Source organism: Micromys minutus (genome assembly GCF_963924665.1).
Source record: "Micromys minutus genome assembly, chromosome: 6".
Taxonomy (NCBI): Eukaryota; Metazoa; Chordata; class Mammalia; order Rodentia; family Muridae; genus Micromys; species Micromys minutus.
Window position 1 is genome coordinate 65,649,329 of NC_137975.1, and position 16,808 is coordinate 65,666,136.

A 16,808-nucleotide genomic window follows, 5' to 3' on the forward strand; every position below is an offset into this window, starting at 1 on the left:
AGTGTGGGAGCCAGCAGGACTGTTGGGAAGGTGGATACCTGTCTCTGCGGTGCTGGGATTAAGGGCAAGGGCACTACACCTGGCTTGTAGATAAAGTTTCATTGTCCATTGATTTGCATATCAAGCATGCCTTCCCCAACTCTGACACCACAGAATTAGGTAGTTGTGCCAGGCAGTGTTGGTACACAAAGCCAGAAAGTTGGCCAAACTCTAAGAGCCGTTTAATCACAATTCCCCAGCCACCTGCACAGACCTGTGTGCACTCCTCTGCTCTCTTGTGTTCTCCCGCCTACTGGAGAGATGCTCTTCTGTGTGTCTCTTTGATCCATTCCTTTGGCTATGGTCCCCTGATGGCAGGCCTGAAGATGGTGTGTGTGTGTGTGTGTGTGTGTGTGTGTGTGTGTGTGTGTACCCAACTCAGGCACATTTCCTTTCACTGAACCCAGCATGGGAGAGGGGTTTTGAGACGTTTTCCAGCAGGAAATTAGTGCTTCAACACTGTCTCTGAGGGTTGACCAGGTAATGGAAAAGGGGTTCAACTTGGAAGTTAAGGGGGTGTCACACAAAGAACAACTCATGGAAAAGCCTGAGCAGTAGTAACATGAAGAATGGATGTTTCTCAATGTATAGGGAGCAAGTGAATAAATGACCCCTCTGCACATCATTGCCCTCTGAGTAGCCACAGGACTTCCCATTGCTGGCTGTCCTCTGACAGACTCGGCACTTTTCACCAGCCCCCTCTTCTACTCCAGGGCTGTACCAGCCATTCTTTTGGCAGCATCACAAATGTGACCAAGAGAACAAGTACAATGCAAATCCAGGGACCACAAATGGGCCGCCTCTTCTCTCTCTCTCCATTTCCTCTCATTCTCTTTGCTGCCAGCCTAAGAAAAGCCACCCTAGACTTCCTGTCTGCTTTCAGACATATCAAGGGACCATGCATTCCTTCTCATAGCTGAGCCAGACAGAAGAAAATAGCTTGTCTGATAATCATTTTACCAACCAGAAATAGAACTCGGAAGAAGTGTCTTCTTGACTGTATTGTTCCCACACTATCTACCAGGCTCTTGATGCAAAATTCCCTAGGGTGTGAATCCTACCCTTGGTTACTCCTGCTGCCTGTTTGCCAGACTAAGGATTCCTTCCTGTAAGTCTATGAGAACACAGTGTATTTTTACAAACATTTTGTTCTTCAAGATCTATTTCCTGACTGAGAATTGAGGTTTCCTTTCCTAATACATTCAAAATAATTCTAAAAGTTCCACAGCCTATTCCAGGTGATTTGAACTTTTGAATGTCCAACAGGATATCAGTACAAAAGCCTGTCTGCTACATAAAATAAAATAGCTCTCACCCTCTTAAATGCTCTTCTTGGGGGCTGGAGTCATAACTCAGTTGATAAAATGCACAAAAAGAGGATTCTAGAACTTGAATTTAGAAACCAGGCACACTCATGCTTGAAACTGTAGTGCTGAGGAAGCAGAGACAGGGGGACCCCAAGGAGTAAGCCTCATGCCAAGTTGTCTGCCACAAGAATAACCAAGGAAAATGGAAGAATGACATCTGGCCTCTACACACATGCACACAAGTGCACTCACACATGCACACTCCCATGCAGACGTATACACAGCAGTTTCTGCTTGGTTGGAGACATCTAGGACATCAATCCACTGTAGCTGGAAAAGTGGCTAAGGGCAGAAACATTGAGAGGAGAACTTCCGGGGACTTTCAGACCATTTCACTGGGTATGTTACGCAAGTAAGATTATGATTGCGCTTGTTACCCTTTTCATTGATTTGACAATATGCTCAAGAAAACCAACTTAAGAAAGAGTTTATCTTGGCCCATAGTTTGAGGGGTTGCAGGCCATTGCAGTGGGAAAGCATAGCAATGGGAGTAGAAAGCTGGTCACTCTTGGTCTGTGGCCAAGAAGCAGAGAGATGAATGCATGTTCTCAGGTCTCTAGGAGCCTACCTCATGGTGCCACTTACATTCAAGGTAGGCTTAATCTTCTCGGTTAGTTCTTTCTGGAAGCACCCTCTCCGGCATGCTCACAGCTGGGTCTCCTAGGTGACTGCAAATCTAGTCACACTGACAGTGAAGATTAACCCATTGATCATCATCCGTATCACCGTGTTCACAGTGTGGGAGCCAGCAGGACTGTTGGGAAGGTGGATACCTGTCTCTGCGGTGCTGGGATTAAGGGCAAGGGCACTACACCTGGCTTGTAGATAAAGTTTCATTGTCCATTGATTTGCATATCAAGCATGCCTTCCCCAACTCTGACACCACAGAATTAGGTAGTTGTGCCAGGCAGTGTTGGTACACAAAGCCAGAAAGTTGGCCAAACTCTAAGAGCCGTTTAATCACAATTCCCCAGCCACCTGCACAGACCTGTGTGCACTCCTCTGCTCTCTTGTGTTCTCCCGCCTACTGGAGAGATGCTCTTCTGTGTGTCTCTTTGATCCATTCCTTTGGCTATGGTCCCCTGATGGCAGGCCTGAAGATGGTGTGTGTGTGTGTGTGTGTGTGTGTGTGTGTGTGTACCCAACTCAGGCACATTTCCTTTCACTGAACCCAGCATGGGAGAGGGGTTTTGAGACGTTTTCCAGCAGGAAATTAGTGCTTCAACACTGTCTCTGAGGGTTGACCAGGTAATGGAAAAGGGGTTCAACTTGGAAGTTAAGGGGGTGTCACACAAAGAACAACTCATGGAAAAGCCTGAGCAGTAGTAACATGAAGAATGGATGTTTCTCAATGTCTCTGTGTGATTCAGGCTTTAGAAGTGACAGTCTATCGCCGCCCCCCCCATGGTGGCTAGACTCCAGAGCATCCAAACCCAGCTGTAGCTCTGCACATTTAGGAGTTGTTTATTCTATGTCAAGTTTTATTTTGTTTGAGATAGATTGTTCTTGAACTTCTAACCCTCCTGCATTAGCATTTTCCCAAGTGCTGAGATTGCAGGCTTACACCATCACCCAACTTCCTAAGCTTCTTGTAGAGCGCTATTTTCTTGCTTTGGAATCTGAGCTGTACAGTTTAGATGTCAGGTTTCATGGCAGACATAGGCCATTACTAGCAGGAAACATGCAGAAGCTGGTGAGTGTTTGTTTCATGGTCTTTGGTCTTCAAACTCTTTGGCTTGGACTAGATGTCGATCCCATGAAGCTTAAGAGGGTAAAAGAAGAATTTAAGATGAATGGTCTGGAGATATGGCTCATCGGTTAAGAGCACTGACTGTTCTTCCTAAGGTGCTGAGTTCAATTCCCAGAAACCACATGGTGGCTCACAACCATCTATAATGGGATCTGATGCCCTCTTTGGGTGTGTCTAAAGACAGAGACAGTGTACTTACATACATAAAATAAATCTTTTTTTAAGTGCCTTAGAACAAAGTCCAGGGACATCCATCAGTGAAAACATGGCTGAAAAATATGTGGCTTTTGTATAAGATGCAGTATTTATTCAGCTGTTGAATAATTCACAGTGAGGATGAACCTGGGAGATCTGCTAAGAGAAGAAAGTCAGACGCAAGGCCACATGTCCTATGCTTTCGTTGGAATGGGAAAGTCCACAGAAAGGATGGAGATCGGGAACTTTTAGGGTGGGGAGGAAGGAGACATGGCAGTACCTGTCCTCTAGGTATGACCTTTCCCTTTAGGATGATGTAATGGTTCAGATGTAAACAGCCATGGCTGGCCATCACAGTGAGTGCGCCAGATGCCACTGAACTGCTCATTCTAAGTATTTCCTTTTATTTTGTGTCTGTTTTGCCTTATTTTTTTCTAAGTTCAAAAGAACTGTGTAGGAAAGAAAGTCGACAGTTGTGATATTTTGATTTTTTTTTCACAAATACCGAATATTTCTATATAGACAAGGCTGGCCTTGAAATCACAGAAATTGACTTTTTTTCTGCCTCTCAAGTGCCAGGATTTAAGGTGTGTACCACCATGCATGGCATGGTGTAACTTTTAAAAATCGTAAGTCTTATTTTTATTTTTTTGAGACGAGGTCAAGCTAGCCATGAACTCAAGGCTGAAGATGACCTTGAACTTCTGAGCCAAGGACTCGTTGCATGCTATGCAAGCATTCTTACCAGCTAAGCGACATCCCTGGCTCTCAGAATGGTGTCTTTAATTTGAAAAGAAAAATGAATAAAAATCCAGTGATGACAGGCCACCTTTGTGGTCCAAATTGGACAAGTGGCATTTGGGCCCACTGTGTTTGACACTCTGATTTGTCACTGACAGAGGTGGGCAAAACCCGGTGTCAGCTGGAACGAGAGCACATCCTTGGAGCCGGGGCAGCAGACGCACAGCGGCCCACACTGCAGGGCGTGTTTGTACCCCAGTGTGATGAATTTGGGCACTATGTACCCACCCAGTGCCACCACAGCACTGGCTACTGCTGGTGTGTGGACAGAGATGGTCGGGAGCTGGAGGGTACCCGGACCCCACCTGGGATGAGGCCCCCATGTAAGTACACAGCTGTCATGTAGACTTGGGGACTAGCATGATCTGTGCTAGTGGATGTTCTGTCTGGTCTCCCAGTTTACATGTCCCCTCCCTCTGTCACCTTTTGCCTAGGTGGGCATGTTTCTGCTTATGAGGTCAGAGGATGCCCCGTCCCGTAGCAGTGGACAGGTGTTAAAGACAGTTTTGCTCCCCGAAGACAGAAGTGTTGGTGCTATTGCTCCCAGCACTGCTTTGGCTCTCACGCCAGTCCAACGTCCAGCCAGAACATAAATAATCAAGTCATTGTAAAAGATGGAGCAAAGCTACCGTTTTACCCCACTGGACCTTCACACTAAACTCATGTTCTGCCCCGTCTTCTTCATAAATGCCCTTTGACTGGCTGAAGGCATTCTGTCTCTGGAGTTTTCAGACAGAAAATGAGTATTGTGTAAGCTGTGCTGTTTAATTACAAAAAAATTTGACAAGACCCAGGATATGAGTAATATGTAGATGGGTGCATGAGCACATATACACTTATCTTCATATGTACATGTATGTGTTCCTGTGTGCTCACACATGGATGCATGGAGGTGTCTGCATGCTTGAGCAGTAGAATGCACCTGTGCATTTCTGATACTCACAACCCTTATTCATTGACCATCTCTTGCCCTGTAGGTCTGAGTACAGTGGCTCCTCCTATTCACCAGGGACCAGTAGTGCCTACAGCCGTCATCCCCCTACCTCCAGGGACACACTTACTCTTTGCCCAGACAGGGAAGATTGAACGCCTGCCCCTGGAAAGAAACACCATGAAGAAGACAGAAGCCAAGGCTTTTCTCCATATCCCTGTGAGTATCAGATGAATAGCCCTGGTGATAGTCCCAGCTCTAGGGTCCTGGCTACCAACATAGTTGATAACTTTAACAAAGGGGTCACTGGGTCACTGAAACCATTGCTGAGGGGAGCTGATGTCTTAGCGGTATTAACTGCAGAACCCATTAACCTGATGTACCCCTTTCTAACCATCCTGGTCATAGTCAATTTTATATTTAAAGCTTTGCAGTACCCACTGTAGGATCCTGTGCATTTGAAATGTTCATTTTGGGGGCTGGAAAGACAGTGCAGAGGTTAGAAGCACTTGCTGTTTTCACAGAGGACCCATTCACAGATACCTGTGACTCCAGCTTCAAGGGATCCAACACTCTTTTCTGACCTCCAAGGGCATATATATAGACACATAAGCATTACACACATATACAGAAATTTAAAATAAAAAAATGAGAATCAAGCTGGAGAGAATTATGCATGCACACATACATATATCTGTACAAGTACAAGCACGTGTTTTTAGAAAAGAGTTTCTACAATTCAATAATTAAAAATGTGAATGGATAAAGCATTTATTTCATTTAAAATACTATCTGAAGATGTATAAGCTCATGAGGAATATTAAGACAACACTAGCTAGTGAGTGTTTTTTTCTGAACTATACAGTTTCTATAATTCCATAACTCAAAATTTGAGTGGACAAAACATTCACCTTATTTTTTTAATTGAACAACTTTATTTTAAAAAACAAAGATAAATGTACAGACAGATTTTAAAAAGCATTTTTGCATAAAAGTATAGGAATACATTTTTGTCAGTTCTTGATTTTTTTTAAAGGTTTGATAGTATATATTAAAATCTTACTTGTTACAATGAGTATAAAGTACATGTAAAACAAGATGTAACCTGGAAATAGTCAAAGTTTTCTTGGTGTGTAAAGATTAAGCATAATGATTTTTCATTTTTTTGACCTTTGTTTTTCTTGAACTTCATATAGTCGGTGAGTTGTTTCTGGGGTGTTCAGAGCTTTCTGGGGTTAGTATCCCATTATCAGTGACTACATATTATGTCTGTTATTTTGTAACTGGGTTATCTCACTCAGGATGATATTCTCTAGATGCATCCATTTGCTTAAGAATTTCATAAAGTCATTGTTTCTAATAGCTGAGTAGTTCTCCATTGTGTAAATGTACCATAATTTTTGTATCCATTCATCTATTGAAGGACATCTGGGTTCTTTCCAGCTTCTGGCTATTATAAATAGAGCTGCTATGAACATTGTGGTACATGTATCTTTGTTGTATGTTGGAGCATCTCTGGGGTAAATGCCCAGAAGTGGAATAACTGGGTCTTCTGGTAGTACTATGTCCAATTTTCTGAGGAGCCACCAGACTGATTTCCAGAGTGGTTATACCAGTTTACAACTCCACCAGCAGTGGAGAAGTGTTCCTCTTTCTCCACATCCTCGCCAGCATCTGCTGTCATCTGAATTTTTTATCTTAGCCATTCTGACTGGTGTGAGGTGGAATCTTAGGGTTGTTTTGATTTGCATTTCCCTGATGACTAAGGATGTCGAGCACTTCCTTAGGTGCTTCTCAGCCATTCGATATTCCTCAATTGAGAACTTTTTGTTTAGCTCTGTACCCCATATTTTAATAGGATTGTTTGATTCTCTGGTGTCTAACTTCTTGAGTTCTTTGTATACCTTGGATATTAAGCCTCTATCAGATGTGGGGTTGGTAAAGATCTTCTCCCACTCTGTTGGCTGCCGTTTTGAACATTCACCTTATTTAAAATACCATCTGAGGTTGTATAGGCACATGGGAGGATTCAAGGCTTCAGTACTCGTGGGTCAATTGCTCTCAATCACCGATGTTACTTCCAGGCAAAAGTCATCATTGGTTTGGCCTTTGACTGCGTGGACAAGGTGGTTTACTGGACAGACATCAGTGAGCCTTCCATTGGGAGAGCCAGCCTCCACGGTGGAGAGCCAACCACCATCATTCGACAAGGTGGGCAAACATTGTCTCTTTGGGTGTTGCTTCTAGCAGCCCATGCTTCTCCTGTCAGGGAGTGAGGGGTGGAAAGTAAGCTGCTTAGTTTGCTAGGAAGCAGGTCTTCTGCCTCAGCGAGGGTAGATGCTTGTCCTGAGGATGATTAAACTGAAACTAGGCAGGGACCTGTGCTCTTCCTCTGGAAGCGTACATGGTCCGTCTTTGTGCGTCATGAAACCAAACTCAACATTTCAGTTCTTCCTCTAGCTTCCAAGCCTGCAGTGGCTTCTCATGGAGTGCTCCACCGTGGGCTCCATGAGGAATTAATCAATGGCATTGGGTGTCTGAGCCTGCAATAGCTTCTCACGGAGTGCTCTACCGTGTGTTACATGGGGGGTTAATGAAAGACAGTGGGGTGGAAGGAATAGTTCAGAAACCCAGATTCCTATTGATAGATACCCAGATGTTGAAGACTACTTATTTATTTGATTTTGAGATAGGATTTCATGTGAACCAAGCTACCCTCAAACTCACTAAGTACATGAAGATGACTTTGGGCTTAAGATCTTCCTGCCTCTACCTCTCACATGTCAGGATGATATGCATGCACCACCATTCAGCTTAATTAACTAATTAATTAATATCTCCAGTCTAATATGCTCCCAACTGAACTATTTGGTCTACTATTTCTTTTAAGCCAATGTTTGGCAGCCTTATCTAGTCTGAGAGTCCTGCTTCTCTGCCCCTTTCTCTCTGGCCCTGGGTTACAAGTACAGATCACCACACTCAACTCTGAAAGTCAACTCTATCCCCAAGGCTATGTTGGGGTTAAAGAATTACCATTCCAAAATACAGCCTCTTGGGGGAGGGGTAGCTTCTTTTTCTTTTCTCAGCTCATCTCTACTTTCACTGGTTCTCTCATGGAGTCCAGTGAGGTGGGGTCAACTCTCACAGAGAATTCTGTTCTGCTGAGTGATAAAGTATGCGTTGTGTTGGCAGAACAAAGAAATACACAACATTTTAATACCTTTCCTTGACAAATAAAGACTAGCCAGGCCCACATTGTAGGCTTGTCTTCGCAGCTATTGGAGAGGCTGAGGCAAAAGGGTCGCAAGTTCCAGGTCAGCCTGGGCAGCTTGTAAGACCCTGTCTGAAGATAAAAAGTTACAAGAGGGCTGAGGGATATAGTTCAGTGCTAGAGCTTTTTGTGTCGCATGTGTGAGGCCCTGGGCTCAATCTTCAGTTTAAAAAAAAATCCATTTCTCACGAAAATGTCCCCAGTACTGAAATGGTCAAGGAATTTGAGCTGCCTCAGTCATGACTCACCAGATTTGGGAATATTTTTTCTCAGAAGGTATTATCATGTTGACTTTAGCTGTATAAAGTTCCGTGTCTTCTGCAAAGCATTCACCTTCTAATTCAGCACCCTTCTAACAGTTAATTTCCTGTAATGTTAACTGTTAATATTCTTTTGGCCATTTCTCCTCTTCCTTTTGTGAGATAACACATCAGGGATCAAGCTGAGGCTGACTGAAACACCCCGGCTTTACACTTGGCTCTTGAGTCCTTTCCAGAGAGCAGTGATGCTGGTTAGCCTCTGCACTCTGACTTATGAAGAGAACATTGGAAATGCCTTTTACCCCCTCTGTTGAAAACGCTGCTGCTGTTATCTGATTTCAAATCCTAGTGGAAGAGGGGAATAGGTCACTGTCTGCAATTTCCTGTTACTTTTGGCACAGGAAGTCAGCCAAGGGACCTTTAAGCACAGCAAGAGCTGTAACAGAGGCCAAAACTGACTAACTGTGAAAGAACACAGAATCAACCAAACATCTTGACTGAGACTGACTTCCAGAAAGTTTCTGGGGGTACTGGAGACACAGGGTTCTTCTTGTCCTGATTCTTCCTTACTAGGTATCATACTCAAATTCGTTTTCACACAGAAGTAAAGGAAAACCTGTTCCCTTGCACACATGTGCACACATGTGCACACATTCCTTCCTTCCTTCCCTCCCACCCTCCCTCCTTCCCTCCCTCCCTTCTTTCCTCCCTCCCTCTGTCTATCCCTCCCTCCTCCTCTTCCTCCTCTTCCTCCTCCTCTCCTCTCCTCTCCTCTTCTCTCCCCTCCCCTTCTCTCTCTCTCTCTCTCTCTCTCTCTCTCTCTCTCTCTCTCTCTCTCCCTTTCCCTCTCCCTCTCCCTCTCCCTCTCCCTCTCCCTCTCCCTCTCCCTCTCCCTCCCTCTTCCCGTGAGTTTTTTCTAGCTCTCAGTGGTTTGAGATCAGGACCGGAATTATGTAGAAGGTGACAGTGTGACATAAACTTCTAATAGGCTTTCTTTGGATGCTCTGTGAAGCTACATGACATCTTCCACTCCTGCAGTATGTGGGAGCTGACCAGGGGATCCCACTGGATGTGCTCATTCCAAATTTTCCTCTGATCGAGTGGCTGCTGGTGTGTGTGTATATATTCTGTCCGACAGCCACAGGGAGCCCCTGGGAAACAATTTCAGGGGCTTCTTATGGTGTGGGAAAGAGCTTAGTACTTTATATAGCTCTTCTTCATAGTCCCTACACCATCCTCTATTGTAGGAAAGGCTGAGATTAGAGGTTGACTTGCTTGTATATGGATGTGCAGGTGCAGGGGTGATTTTTCTCAAATGCCTGATGCCTGGGGTCAGCACAGCCTCCTTCCCTTCCTACTTATACTCCAGCCAAACTAAACGGCCCACAGTCCTCTGGGTAGGACAGTGGGAGGCTCGAAAAGGATGCCAATGGATCCTACGACATCATTTTGAAGTTATAGCTTACAGTGACTTCCGTGGAATATTGGTTTCACAGTGCAACAGCAATCAAGTGGGGAAGTATATAATTCTTAATCACCAAACACCACCATTTTACTCTTTATATTTATATTCAAGTACTAAGAGTGATAAGTCATATCATTTCCTGAAATACCTTCCTGTCCTGTATTTGCTAAGGAAGAAAGATGTACCATTCCATCCTCCTTGCCTATTGTTTGTCATGAGATAAGCCCTGGCTTCTTTACCCCCATCCTCGTTTTATGGAGGGCCACTCCCTCATCCTCATGGTTATAAAATTAATTTCGGCCCACCTCAAGTCACTTGCAATCTTCTTCATACCTAAAAACACTCATGAAAGATCCTTATTGGGTAAACTCTCATCAGTCCTTCAGGAAGTAGCTTCTACAGATGCTCACTTCCCTAGAACCCTTCCCTAGTGAACTCAAGCTGACTCTGTATCTGCCCATGATAACTAGACCTCAGTTTGACTGGTAGTTGGTTGTGGGATTCTTAATGGACAGAGCTATATCTTTGTCATAGTGACTCTCCTCATTCCCAGTGTGGTATCCAGTGGATGGGTAAAGATGGTTGAATTTGTCACTTGGAAAATTGATCATCTTATAACAGTAAGAATTTCACATTCCCATTTGGTTTCTCAAGGTTTGATCACCATGTCTATGACTCAATGTTTCCTTCCTTCCAGATCTTGGAAGCCCTGAAGGCATCGCCCTTGACCATCTTGGCCGAACCATCTTCTGGACGGACTCTCACCTGGATCGAATAGAAGTTGCGAAGATGGACGGCACCCAGCGCCGCGTGCTGTTTGACACGGGTTTGGTGAATCCCAGAGGCATTGTGACAGACTCCGTAAGAGGGTATACTTGCCCACACATGTGTCTGACTTTTTTTGCTTTTAGTCTCTGGCTTTTTTGAATGGTCTCTGGTGAGGTTCTAATGCCAGCCTTGCCCTCCTGAGGTGTTTCATCCATGCAAGGTGAAACAGAGTCTACAAAGCTGATGAGATGCTGGCACATTCAGCACAAGATGCTGACACCTCGCCATCTGCCAGTTTCACAACTCTGTCAAGAAACTTTGTAGGGCGACAGCTCAGGAACCAAGTCCTTTCGAGATAGGCTGGATGTGAACTAACACTCAAATTGCATGAATGCTGTAGAACGTTGGGTCGGCCTGACCTTGTCCCCAACACTCCTTGTTGGAGCAGGTGTGACTTGAATGTCCTGGAGTCCCCTTCCTGAGGGATTCGTCAGCCCATTGCAGCTTTCTCTCTTTTCAGCCTATGGCAAACTCTTAGTCTTACATCCTAGACCCCAGCTCCTGGAGACCGTTTCCTTAGAGACGGCATTCCCTGTGTCCAGGCCATTCAGCTACCTCATACACAGCAGACATCTCCAGCACTCTGCTGGGATTTGAATCTTGCTTTAGTCAAATCACACTGCTCCACTGTGGTCTCCTGCATAAATTATCACGCAGGGAATTACTGTTTGTTCAGTCCTGCCCGAAGTTTATGTGTCTGTATATGTGTTTGGTAACAAACCTTGTGTATCATTTCTCAGTCATTGTCCACCTTGTTTTGAGCAGTATGTCTCACTGGCCTCTACCTCCCCAAGTAGTGCAGGCTATCCAGTGATCTACATCCCTCCTTTCCCCCAGCACTGGGGTCATAACTCACAGTCACCACACCCAGCTTTTGTTTTGTTTTGTTTTTAATATCGTGCTGGGACTTGAACCCAGGTCCTCACTTTGCCCACTGAGTTTTTTTTTTTTTTTTCCAAGATCCTACAAAGGAAATACTAAAGGAAGTTTGTTAGTAACAGATAACCCAGTTTGGATGCTAAGAGCCAAAGTAGCCCCAGAATCCACCTTAGCATTCCGGGATCTCATTTAGCTGTGTTGTTTGCTTGTCTGCTGATCCTTCTAAAGGGTTTTCAGGATCTTGCTTCTTCTTTCCACTCTGATACCTCTCCCAGGAACCTTTACTGGACAGATTGGAACAGAGATAATCCCAAAATTGAGACTTCTCACATGGACGGCACCAACCGGAGGGTTCTTGCACAGGACAACCTGGGCTTGCCCAATGGTCTGACCTTTGATGCTTTCTCATCTCAGCTCTGCTGGGTGGATGCAGGTAACGGGAAACTTGAGATCAGCCACACATAGTTCTTCATTGTCTTATTCCTCTTGATCTAGAGTCGGCAAATCTCACCCACCTCCTCTTTCTGTCCAGTGAATAAGCTCAGGACAAATTTTACATTGTTAAATGTTATCATTTTAAGTGTTGTTATAAATACCTGGTGTCAGTCATTCTTGCTTTTGCCTTTTGGCCTGCAGAACCTGAAATGATTACTATATGGCTCAATAAGAAATGGCTGACCCCTATTTTGGTGGGAGGTTACTGAGCATTGAACATATGCTATATTTTCAGAGATAATAGTGCATCCTCCATCCCTGATGTGGCCCTACTTCAGCTATGCAGGGTGTCCCTCAGGCTTGAGATGAGATGGGGGAATGATGCTTATCGTCTCTCCCTGTGAAAGTCTAAGGCTGAGTACCTTCTCTGTCCCACAGCTAAGTAGGACAAAGAGTAAGGTGTGAACGCTCACATGTTTAGAGAAGCCTATGACAGTCATGGATTCAGCCATTAGTGTCAGGCCAGTCCCATGCTGATCAGTCAGAGTTCTTCAGTGCCCCAACTTTGGGGAGAAAGGTTCTGGAGAGACTTGGAGGGGAAGGACTTGAGCAAAAGCCAGAAGATAGCAGTGTCTCTCTTGAAACAAAGGGCTGGGAAGGCCAGCACAGGCTGTGGCTTCTCTGTCCTGGCTCACCTCTCCCCAGCCAGGCCAGGTTCGGGTGCCGGAACTCAGGTGGGTGTAGGCTGATGAAAGGGAAAAGACAGAAGACAGAGGCGGAATGCCAGTGCTGAAGAGCCCACCCTCTGTGTTCTCCAGGACATGCCACTACAACACTGAACTCCCCCATCCTTGTCTTTCAGACTCTTGTTTTCTGACACAAAGGGTTCATTTCTGGCACGAACAATGACCAACTTGTGTTTGCTCCACACAGGCACCCATAGGGCAGAATGCCTGAACCCAGCTCAGCCCGGCAGACGCAAGGTTCTCGAAGGGCTCCAGTATCCTTTCGCTGTGACGAGCTATGGGAAGAATTTGTACTACACAGACTGGAAGACGTAAGTAGGCTGCTGTCCTGATGGCTGGGCCGAACTATGTCCTTCCCTTTGTCCCTGTGGAGGTCTTTGCCTCTTGTCCTGACCCCCATGGCTGTCAGATATGGAGGAGGGTAGAGGAAGAGGGAACAGAGGTCCATTTATCATAGACCCAAACCTGGAATTTCCTCAGCGAGCCTGTTGTTTCCCCAGGAGCCACCTGGGATCACATGGCTAGAGGGCTTTATGTCATACCTCTACATCAATGTAGTTTTCACAGCTGCTTCTGAACCTTCCTCAAAGGGATGGTCACACCAAGGAGGTAGCTGGCTAAAAGCCTATACGCCACCTGGAATTTAGAGCAGAGGGAAGGGTTAAATTGTTTTGGCTCTTATTTTAAAAGGCCAGTGAACCACAGGCTTGACCCAGCCCAGGGGGAGGGAGGAAGGGATACACAGAGAGCAAGACCACCGTGTCCTTTTCTCTTCCAAGCCACAGAAGAGGCTGCCTAGCTGCACCGAGAACAGTTCAAGCCAGCAGATGCATATTCACTCTGTGCTTTGGTACTTTGCAGGAATTCAGTGGTTGCCATGGACCTTGCTATATCTAAAGAGATGGATATCTTCCACCCGCATAAGCAGACCCGGCTATATGGCATCACCATTGCCCTTTCCCAGTGTCCCCAAGGTAACATCCATGCTGCTGAATGGGGGGGGGGGTGTCAACACTCAGAGTCCCTAAGAGAATCAGGGTGGCCTAAGTACACCCATGGGCTCCTTCCTGTAGGTATCCTAGCCTGCATATCCTGAATCTCTCTTCCTGAAGGATTCTTGGATTTTCCCACATCAATTAAATTAATCTAGAACCTCCTAAAAGACGTACCCAGAGGTATTTCTGCTGTGATTCTACCAAGTTGACAATCAAGGTTAACCCCACACCTCAAACCTCCAAGTCAGGAATGCATGTTCTTGCCTGTTTTATTTACGATAAAGAAACAAACAGCAGCTCAACTTGGCTACTTGAGCCCACAAGGAGGTCAAGGGGGAGCCTGCTGTGGGTACTAAGTCAGTCAGAGGGAAGACTATGATGCCAATTCCCATCTTTTCCAGGCCACAATTACTGCTCAGTGAATAACGGTGGTTGTACCCACCTCTGCCTGCCCACTCCTGGGAGCAGGACCTGTCGGTGTCCAGACAATACCCTGGGAGTTGACTGCATTGAGCGGAAGTGATGTCAAGAATTCCTTGCTCCCTCTCCAAGTATTTCACAGTAACAAACGACATCATCCTACAACACCCTACTTGAAGTGACTTTTTCCAGACTGAAAGGTGCCCTGCAGTGGAGTGACCACTAGGCCCAGACCTAGCCTAGCTTGAGCCCTCACAACTTCCCCTGAACCTTCCCTAAAACAATCACCCTTAGCTCAGTAATGGGAAAATCTCTACCCCAACATGAGGGTAGGGGACACACACACACACACACACACACACACACACACACACACACACCATGATCTCAGTCTCCAGACAAGATTATAGAGTTCTGGATGAAAAGCATGGTGTTACATGCCTGCAACACCAGCATTTGGGAGGTAGAGGTGGGAGGATCAGGAGTTCAAGGCCAATCTATCTTGTCTTTGTAGCAGGATTCAGGAACAGCCTGAGTTACACGAGACCCTTCTTCAAAAAAGTTTTTTTTTTCAGGGTGAGAATCATGTGTTCTAGAATCATAGGACCCTTTCCTAGTCCCAGACTCCCTCATAGTAAGCAGATACTCATAGACCTAAGGAGGCTATGTCTCTGTGGCATTACAAGCTCAGCTCTTGCCCAGTTTCCCAATATTCCATCCAGATTTTTTTCTTGGTACTCGAATCTCTGCCTTTATGCTTCCAGCTAACTATTCTCCTGTTGTATGCCTTCATCCTGCCCAAGACTCTGCTTTTAGTGCCTTCTCTGCCATGCGATCAAAGCCCAACCGTATCCTAGGGATCCATGGTATTTGGTGGATGGTAAAAAGCAGCCCCTCCCAAGTTAAAAAGTCCTGGCATTTTGATGGCTATTGGTAATCAGGTAGGTAAGTCAAGGAAATGTCTTGGGAGAGGAATTTGAAGATGTAGAGTCAAGATGTTTGAAGAGAGGATTTTTATTTTGATAAGTATTGAATTCCAGCAAATTCTTCCTCTTTACCAAAGTACCTGTATTAGTATCTGGTCTTTGATGTCATGGGAGTCTTCAGCCTACTCCTCTCCCACTTCCCAAGTCTTCTCATGGAGAGTCATGTGGAGCCCAGGCTGGACTTGGACAAAATAGTAACCTGTCATAGTCCTTTACCTTTAGAATTGTATCTTCATTTCTCCCTCTCCCTGAGGTCTTTTCTGACTAGATCCCCATCTGAAGACACACAATCTAGGAAGATCTAACTGGATATTTCTACTAGTGGTTCAGATTCTTTCTTGATCATTGGGATAGTGTAAGGGACTGTTGGTGCCTTCCATGTTTCTGTCTGAATTGTTTCAAAAATATCCCACGGGCAGATGCATCTGTCTGTCTGTCTGTTTGTCTATCTATCTGTCATCTATCTATCTATCTATCTATCTATCTATCTATCTATCTATCTATATCTTTTTTTTTCAACTGCCTCCTAGACACTTAAAGCATTAGAAATTTTGGATTGAAAGTTCAGTTTGTACAGTGAAGGGTCAGGGTACAGACAAGACTCAGTCACAAAGTGGTGGATAAGTATGGAAAACAGGAATGGAAAACTTAAGAAGAAACAGCAAGGGGGGAGGCTTAAAGGCAGCTCAATCTAAAACCCTTAAATAACTTCAGAGAAAATGGCACATTTTCCAAAAGAATGCTTATCCTTGAAGACATAAAATAACTTGTCTGGTGTTTCTCTTGGGGAACGGAGCCCCCTACCTCCTTTATTTCTAGATTCACCATATTCAGCCCAACCCTATCTCCTTCTACCTCCACCTGCTTACATTGGACTGGGAACCTAAATTGGGAGCGAGTCTTTACTTAAATGATTGGAATTAAATCACAAGATTTAGGGAACATATGGCTCTTTCATGCAACCTCATAAAGTAGCCTCAATTTTCTTTTGTTTTTTGAGGTTTTGTTTTTCTTTTTTTTTTTTTGTCATGTTCCTCTCATGATATACATCTTTTATAACTTTTATTCATTTTACTAGATTCCTTCTAAAATGTTTTACATGGTAAAATTTTAAGCTGTGGAAACCACTGAAGGTGCTTTATTAATGGTTCTCCAGATGTATACAAGTATTGGATGATTCCTCGAGTTTACAGCTGTACAAATATTAGTACAGAAAAATAATTAAAAAAACAACTGTTAAAAATAAAATCTTATTCGATGTGTTTTTGTTGTTTTATTCCGTGGTGTGGTGTTGCAGTGCTGAGGCTTGGACTTGACCTCAGACTCTGGATCCTCCTGCTCCTTGAGAACTGGGATCGAAGGCATATACTACCACAGTGTAACGTTGGCGCTTGTTAACGATGGAAAAACAGATTTAATGGTTGGCAAAACCTAGGGGAC

At 44.7% G+C, this 16,808-nt stretch overlaps 1 protein-coding gene across 1 annotated transcript in view; it reads left to right on the plus strand.

Annotated features, from left to right (window-relative positions):
* NID1 (nidogen 1) overlaps window positions 1–16,605 on the plus strand; it is a 68,039-nt gene extending 51,434 nt beyond the window's left edge. Inside the window, exons 13-20 of the mRNA XM_080917809.1 lie at window positions 4,251–4,475; window positions 5,130–5,302; window positions 7,168–7,294; window positions 10,777–10,948; window positions 12,062–12,219; window positions 13,155–13,278; window positions 13,829–13,941; window positions 14,364–16,605. Coding sequence (XP_080773935.1) covers window positions 4,251–4,475; window positions 5,130–5,302; window positions 7,168–7,294; window positions 10,777–10,948; window positions 12,062–12,219; window positions 13,155–13,278; window positions 13,829–13,941; window positions 14,364–14,485 — 1,214 coding nt within the window. The 3' untranslated portion in view covers window positions 14,486–16,605. The remainder of the gene's footprint in view (window positions 1–4,250; window positions 4,476–5,129; window positions 5,303–7,167; window positions 7,295–10,776; window positions 10,949–12,061; window positions 12,220–13,154; window positions 13,279–13,828; window positions 13,942–14,363) is intronic.
* The last annotated feature ends 203 nt before the right edge of the window (window positions 16,606–16,808 follow it).